General features: G+C 58.4%; 1 protein-coding gene across 7 annotated transcripts; it reads right to left on the reverse strand.

The window, feature by feature from the left end:
* Positions 1 to 524: 524 nt before the first annotated feature.
* On the reverse strand, positions 525 to 6,825 carry LOC114899721 (leukocyte immunoglobulin-like receptor subfamily B member 3). Of its 7 annotated transcripts, XM_029231244.1 has the most exons (13): positions 6,740 to 6,825; positions 6,545 to 6,580; positions 6,077 to 6,361; positions 5,627 to 5,929; positions 5,111 to 5,407; positions 4,546 to 4,848; positions 3,832 to 3,882; positions 3,016 to 3,123; positions 2,627 to 2,702; positions 2,504 to 2,541; positions 2,223 to 2,275; positions 1,286 to 1,450; positions 525 to 1,208 (listed from the first exon to the last, which is right to left on the reverse strand). In XM_029231244.1, the coding sequence occupies exons 1-13, from the start codon at positions 6,771 to 6,773 to the stop codon at positions 1,065 to 1,067; spliced, it is 1,893 nt and encodes a 630-aa protein (XP_029087077.1). In that variant the 5' UTR covers positions 6,774 to 6,825; the 3' UTR covers positions 525 to 1,064. The 7 variants fall into 7 exon arrangements, with proteins under 7 accessions (XP_029087077.1, XP_029086765.1, XP_029086681.1 ...); XM_029230932.1 differs by having other exon boundaries at positions 1,286 to 1,447; positions 2,627 to 2,669; positions 5,111 to 5,929; XM_029230848.1 differs by having other exon boundaries at positions 1,286 to 1,447; positions 5,111 to 5,929.
* Positions 6,826 to 7,414: the final 589 nt, after the last annotated feature.

Genomic DNA, 7,414 nt, shown 5'->3' on the forward strand with positions numbered 1-7,414 from the left:
CGCCATTTCTTTTTTTGGTGAGAACATTTGAGATCTGCTCTCTTCAGAACACTCAAGAATGGGATACAGTGTGATTAGCTGTAACCACCATGCTGTATATTAGATCCCCAGAACTTACTCATCTTATAACTGGAAGCTTGTGCCCTTTGACCAATATCTTCCCATTTCCCCCTCGCTCCAACCCCGGGAACCAGCATTCTACTATTTCTTTCATTTTGACTTTGTTAGATTCTATATAGTTCAGTCGTGGGTAAGTTTTGATTACAGAATCAATGTATAAGGTGATAGATTTTCCATTTATTCTTATATCCATTTAGTAAATTGTACACGTGAAGATTTCCATTCCATCTACATTTTCTGTATGTTGGCATCAAATTTTTCATAATGTTCTGTTACTATTTTTATAAAGTTTGTAGGATTTGTAGTGCTGTCTGCAATTCCTTTCATGATGTTAGAAGTGTGTGCCTTCTCTCTTTTTCCCTCGGCTGTGGTGGCTAGGATTCATGAATGTTTTCAAGAATGAGTTTATTTTTTGCCTTAATTGATTTTCTCTACTTTTTGGTTGTCTTCATTATTAGCTACCCTTGTCATTATTATTCCCACCTTCTACCTTCATTTGAAATAATTTGCTATTTTTTCCTGAAGTCTTGGTATGATATGTTAGGTCATCGATTTTTTTAAAGCCTTTTCTAATATATTCATTCATGATTCTTAATTTTCTCATTTCATATGTTTGATGGGTATTATTTACATTATCATTCATTGAAAACATTTTCCCACTTCTGTTTTTTTTTGTTTTTTTTTTCGTTTTGATTTCGGTTTTCAGTTCACACATTGATTTTTGAGAAGTCTGTTGCATTATTTCCCAAATGTAAGGATATTAGTTATCTTTGAGGGTAGAATCAGGTGACTGCCAAAGGGTCCCAGGGGCTCCTGGTGGTCTGTGTTGGGAGTCCAGGCTGTCTGTTGGTCGTTAGGCGGTGTCCACCGCGGGCAGGCAGCTCCTGTGCCTTCCGGGGTCCGTGCAGTCTTCCTCCCTGGAGTGTGGGGTCTGGGTTCTTGGGCTAGCGGACGGCGAGAGCAGCATACACGCTGGGCTCTTCTGGGGGCTCCGCTGACTGGGGGGCAGGGGGTGCAGTCTCCCGTCTGAAGGTCGAGTGGTTCAGCTGGGCATAGGTCACATCCTGGGGGGCTTCAGATGCGGCGGCCTGCGGTGGGGGAGAGGGAGGGAGGGTGTGTGGTTGGGGTGGGGGAAGCCTGGGGGCCCGGACAGGTTGGGACCCACCTGACCGTCCCTCTGCCTGTCCTCTTCCGCTTGTCTGTCCTTCGTGTCCAGCAATCTCCCCGACAGGGAGGAAGGAGAGGTGGCCACCCCCCGCCTTAGTCTTGATCTTGAGTGGTTCACCTGGGCGTACGTCCCCTCCTGGGGGTCTGCATCCTGCCTGTTCTGCTGGAGGGAGAGAGTAGGACAGAAAGGGGACTTCCTGGATCCACTGTGATCTCCTTCCGTCAGCTTTCCACTGTGTTGCCAGAGTGATGCTTTAAAACCTTAGGTCAGGTCACTTTCCTGATGGAAACTCCGGGGACCTCCTAACACCTTGGAGCCTCTGGATTCTTTCTACGGTTCTGATTTCTGTATTAGCACGTTATCTCCCTTGCACATTTGGCTCCAGCCGCACGGCCATCTTCCTGCAAAAGCGTCCCTGCCTCAGGACCTTTGCACTTGCTGCCCCCCCACCATGTACTCTGTAACCTTCTCTTGCTTTACTTTCCTTATCGGGACCTTGCATTCTAGGAAGCTACCTGCTTCTTTACATATAGTCTCTCTCACCCACCAGGTGAGCTCCCTGCTGCACCTGCAGCACCTACAGGGAGCCGGGGGGATGCGCTGTCCTTGTGCACCGCTTTTGGGTGAATGAAGGAAGGGGGGCCTGGGGACTTTCAGGTGATTCACAAATCCTCTTGAGACGTGGGGCTTCTCTGCAACGCCAGAAGGTCAGACAGAGGACGGGGAGCCAGGAAAGGGGACCCCGAAGGAGGGGCCATGAGGTCACAAGGAAGCAGGAGGGGTGGAGTCACAGCAGGACGACCCAGGAAGCCCGGAAGGAGAGGTCAGTGTGGGACGCTGCTGGAGCTGGGATGTGAGGACAGAGACGTGTCCATTGGACTGAGTTTGGCAACAAGAAGGTCTCTGGTGGCCTGGACAGGAGCAGGGGTCTCACCGGATGGTCCAGCTGCACCCCGTCCTCAGGCTGTGTGTCCTTCACGGCAGCATCTGCTGGGGCGGAACAGGGTGTGTATCGCTTGGCGGGATCCCCTGAGATCCCTCAGGGCTGGAGCCCCCGCAGTGCGTCCAGAAGGGGCCACTGAGACCCAGGGGTGAGGGGAAGTGTGGGGTTTCAGTCCGCACCCCCTGAGCCCACCCCTTCCCAGCCTTCCCCTCCCCCACACAGGTGCCTCCAGAGCCCTGTGTGTCCCCCCCACCCCATCCTCTTCTGCTCACAGAGGGCCTGGTCCTGGGTGGCGGCGGCTGGGCAGGAGCTGGGGAGGAGGCGGACGTGTTAGGGGGAGAATGAGGGGGAGCTGCGGGCGGGGCGGGCCTGGGGGTCTTCGGGGCGGGAGTTACCTGCTCTGCAGGCCTGTGTCCTTGGGCTCTGGGTCTGCAGCCCCTGCGGCAGGGTAGAAATCAGCCTCGCCCTGGGCTGGGGCAGATGACAGAGGCTCGGCCCTGGGACTCTTACGACCCCCGCCCCTCACTCGGGATTCAGGAGGAAAGAAGGAGACCTGAACTCATACTTGCGTACATGTTTCAACACTTCATGAGATTGAAAAGGAGGAAAATACCTTAAATTATACATGTCAGCTGACAGTACGTGTTTTCTTTCTAGATTTTTGAGTTTCAGACTCTGGACAATGTTTTTCTAAGCTGACCTTGCCCATCTCTTAGGTTTCCCTTTGGCTGGTGCCCTGAGCCCACCACCTCCAGGGGCCTGGGTCACCCCGTTCCCTACTCACCCGACTTCCTGCGTCTGCTCTGACCCCAGTGTCGGACGAGGAGGATGAGGGGCAGCAAGACGAAGGCCACCGAGACCCCAATCAGGACGTTCAGGTACCATTTGAGACCTGGGGCACCAGTGACGTCATGAGTGAGCCCAAGATGCCATTTAATTGAGTGCCTACTGTGTGCAGGCTCGTGCTGGGGTCTGTGCATTCATCTCCTCTAACCCACCCCACCCATTTTACAGATGAGGAAACTGAGGCAATGAGAGGGAATTCACCAACCCCAGGTGACCCAGTCTGGAGGTGGCAGAGCTGGGATTGGAACCCAGGGCTGTGGGCTCCCTGAGCTGTCCTCCTGCCGCGCCCCGTCCAAGGTGGACACCAGCTTTGTGCTCTGGGGGCTTCTCATCTGCGGGGGGGCCTGTCCGAGGGTCTCATCTGGAGCCGAGGGTCCTTCCTTGTTACCCTCCCCTCCCCCACCACAGCAGGGACTAGGGGAGGGGCCGGCTGTGTGCGGTGGACACTTCATCTTTCCCTCCCCCTCCCCGGACAATGCCACCATCACTGCGGCACTGGGGACAGGCCCCCGTACAGTCACATCCTCAGGGGCCTCCCTGTGAGGCCTCCTCTCCTGGGGGATCACAGCCAGAAGTCAGAACTGAAGGAAATCTAAGCTCCGGGCCACGATTCTCTGCCTTTACACTTGGAGAAACTGAGGCCCAGGCAGGGGAAGGGGGTCCAAGTCAGCGTCTTCAGAGGTGCCTGAACCAAGGCCATAACTGAGCCCTGCCCCCCTGGACCCAACACCATGTCCCACAGACCCTCACTCACCCGTCTGCGGGCCTGGCTCCGTGGGGGGAAGGGCCCCAACTTCAGAGCCTCCTGGGGGTCAGGACAGAAGGTTAGGGTTGGGGGCTGCTTCTCCCCATGTCAGCCCACTGCTCCTCCCCCAGGATGGGCCCCGAGGGTTCATTCCCTCTCCATGACCCCCACACTTCATCCACCAGCTTCAGAGCTCCTGGTGCCTGTGGTCACTCCAGCATCTCTACCTGACTCCCAGCCCCCCTGGGACACAAGCTGTGCTGAGATTGGGTCAGGATTTAGAGCAGCTGAGGACCTCAAGGGACAGGCCTGGGGCCAGGTGTCCACATATTGGGCAGAGGCCCCAGTGGCTCACCAGCTCTTGAATTGGGCCCTGTGGGGGGGGGGTGGTGTCCCCAGAGGATCTTGGGAAAATGCCTGTAGTTGGGTGAGGGGCTGCGGCTTCCCTGGGATCCCCCCTCTGCTCACACTCTGGTGCTGTCTCTGCTCTGGGGCTGCCCTTGGCTTTCCCCTTCCTCCTATCTGAGAAGTCTGGTGACCGGACGTGAGAGGCAGCAGGGACGGGAGGGCCTGGTTTCCCTCCGTCCCTCTGCAGGCTGGACCCCCTCCGGATCACCCTCCTTTGACTCTCCTTTGGAGCCCCCCTCACTCCTATCCTAGAAAGGGGGTCACCTTCAGAGCTGACAATAGGGACACAGAGGGGACAGGGCTGGGGCCCCTCACCTGAGACCGTGAGCTCCAGGGGGGCACTGGCGTGTGACAGCAGGTAGGGGTTACTGCTGAGTGAGCTGTAGCACCTGTAGGTCCCATTGTGGGCTGAGGTCACGGGACTCATGGAGAATTCGGCCTGGAAATGCCCACCTCGGTACTTTGATCTAAGACGCAGTGGGGGCCGGGCTGCCCCCTCCTTGGACAGAAGGAAAGTTTCCCTTGTGCTCCCTGACTGACACAGCAGGGTCACGGTCTCTCCTGAGGCCACCACGGGGCCCGGCTGCACCGAGAGGGAGGGCGTGTCAGGGAACCACCCTGGAGAGAGGAAGGGGGGTGAGGGGCTGCCCGCCCCCTGGTTCCTAACTGCGACTCAGCAGGGCCTCCGTGAGGCCCCTCATCTCTGTCTGTCTCTGTTTTCTCCGAGTCTCTCCCTCTCCCTGCCCACCCGCATCTCTCTCTGTCTCTCTCCCTCCCTCCCTGGGGACCCCTCACGCCTGGTCCCAGCATCACCAGCTGGGGCTCCCGCGGCAGGGCCTGTGCAGAGTCTGGGTCCCTGACTGACCCGCTGGCTCCTCACCTGCCACCAGGATGTCCAGGGGGTCACTGGGGGCCGACCACTCGGAGGAGAGGTTGTGTCCACCGTAGCATCTGTACCGGCCCGCATGGGTGTTGGTCACCGGGCCCAGGGGGAAGTCGGCCTGAGAGAGCCCAGCCTGGGGCTGCCGGCCAGGGTGCTTGGGGAGGGCCTGTCTCCCCTCCTGGGACAGAGCGAATCTGTCATAGCCGACGTCAGAGCGACACTGGAGGGTCAGGCTCTGTCCAGAGGCCAAGACAGGGCCCTGCGGGGTCAGGAGGGAGGGCTTCCCAGACACACCTGGGGGAAGACCAGCCCTGGGCTGTAGGGGCTGGTTCCTCCCATGAAGCCCCTTCTCCCATCCTGGCCCCCAGGCCTCACTGTCGCTCACACTCTGTCCTGTGCGCCCCGCTCCCCCCTCACCCCACCCTCTCATCTGGGACAATCCTGGGAGAAGAGCATCTAATAATCTGTCTCGTGCCTCAAGAAGTACATGAGGCCAGGGTGGGACCTCCTCACCTGAGACCAGGAGCTCCAGGGGGTCACTGGGGGCCGACCACACCTGGGGGGTGTCCCTGTAAAAGCCGTGGCATCTGAACATCCACCTGTGGCTGGGGATCACGCGACCCACGGGGAGCAGGGCCTGGGTCTGCCCATGGGGGCCTCGCTGTGCATCCAGGGTCCAGGAGGACTTGGGTTCTCCTTCCTTAGTCAGAATGAACCTGTCCAGTCGCTGCCATGAGCCACACTGGAGGGTCACGTTCCCTCCCGAGGTGACCACAGGGCTCGGCAGGGCTGAGAGGGTGGGTTTCCTGTGGGCCCCTAGGAGAGAAGGAGGGAGCTTGTGAAATGGGGCTCACACCCCCCTTTCCTCCTCCAGGGCTGGGCTGTGAGAGGGACACACCCCTGAGAGCAGACCCCCTTCCTGAGGGCAGAGCCCGATGCTGGGACCCCCGAGTGTCCTCTCACCTGTCACCACCAGCTCCAGGGGGCCACTGCTCTCTAACCAGCCAGTGGGGCTGTGATAGTAACAGTGATATCTCCCTGCATAGTCTTGTGTCATGTATGAGATGGAGAACTTGCCCTTGTCTCCGGGCTCCAGTGAGGGCTGTCTGTACCAGGAAGGTGAGCTTCCCTCTTTATTCAGATAGAACTCCCAGACCCCCAGGGTCCCCTGACACCAGATGGTCACGGGGCTCCCCCAGGGGATCACAGAGCCTGGCTCAGCCCAGATGGTGGGTTTGGGGAGGGTGCCTGGAAGGACATCCGAGGCTGGGTCACAAGACATCCTCACCCCCAGGTCCCCAGCTCTCAGCCCCCAACCTCCCGGACTCCCCCTCCTTCAGCTCAGAACTGCTGTTCCCCACCCCACTGCCTGGGGTTGGCCCCTTGTCCCCATGAGCAGGAGGGAGCTGGGACAGCTGGGGACAGACTCACCTGCCTGCTCCTGGGTCCTCAGGCCCACACTCAGCCCTGGAAGAGAGACCCCTGTGAGAGGTTCGCCCTGAATCCTGAGCAGCGCCTCTCCTACCCGTGAGCCTCCTGAGTCCTGGGGTGTCCTGACAGAGCAGCCTGGCTGTGGGGAGGGGTCCCTTCCTGGCTGGGGCTTCCCCTCCCCCTCCTCCATCTCACCGAGGCAGAGCAGGGCCTTGAGGCTGGGGGTCATGGCGTCTCGTCCCTGTGGTCCAGGCGGTGCAGATGGAGGAGACCACGGTGCCCTCAGGACGGAGACCCGAGGGTGTGTCCACTGGGAGGCTGGTCTTCCCCGTCATGGGGCTGTCACGTCAGCAGCCCCACAGGAAGGGGAACTGCCCCTCCCCAGGAGCCTGGCTCTCATTCCCATGACAGACCCGGTGTCTTCCTGAGATGCCCCTTCCAGGTGAGGGTGACCCGAGCACGTCTTTCCCTCTCAGAGCCTCCCCGTTGGGTCTCCTTCGTCCTTAGCCGGTCCCTGTGGGGTCCTCACCATGGACAGGGGTCACCCAGGCCCTGGCGATGCTTCAGGGAGGTTGCAGGTTCCTGCTGCACCGCAGAACTCAGATCAGCAGAGACACATGTTTAACATCTGCCTACAGCTCCGTGGTGGTCAGTGTGGCAATGAGCACAGAGGAGAAGTTCGGGGAAATAAGGAAGGAAACATGCCTGCTCCCCTGGCCCCAGAGTGTGGGTTTGCTTTCTATCTCAGTCCCCTTCAGGGACTTCTCCCTTTTTATTGAAACAGCGTCCACCCCTCCTTCTTGGGAACAAACCCCTGAGTCGTTCCTGCCTGCTCGGTGGCCGTTGATCCTTGCGCATTGTCTCCTTATT

The sequence above is a fragment of the Monodon monoceros genome, unplaced genomic scaffold, assembly GCF_005190385.1.
Source record: "Monodon monoceros isolate NGI ecotype Baffin Bay Population unplaced genomic scaffold, NGI_Narwhal_1 Contig2942_ctg1, whole genome shotgun sequence".
Lineage (NCBI taxonomy): Eukaryota > Metazoa > Chordata > Mammalia > Artiodactyla > Monodontidae > Monodon > Monodon monoceros.

What these genes read in the sequence shown, in the direction of transcription:
- LOC114899721 (XM_029230766.1), bottom strand. Translation starts at nt 6,773, where the DNA reads ATGACCCCCAGCCTCAAGGCCCTGCTCTGCCTCG. An exon ending in GAGGACCCAGGAGCAGGCAG is followed by an intron (nt 6,362 to 6,544) that starts GTGAGTCTGTCC and finishes ATGTCCTTCCAG; the next exon opens with GCACCCTCCCCAAACCCACC. An exon ending in ACAGGCAGAGGGACGGTCAG is followed by an intron (nt 1,209 to 1,285) that starts GTGGGTCCCAAC and finishes CCCCCACCGCAG; the next exon opens with GCCGCCGCATCTGAAGCCCC.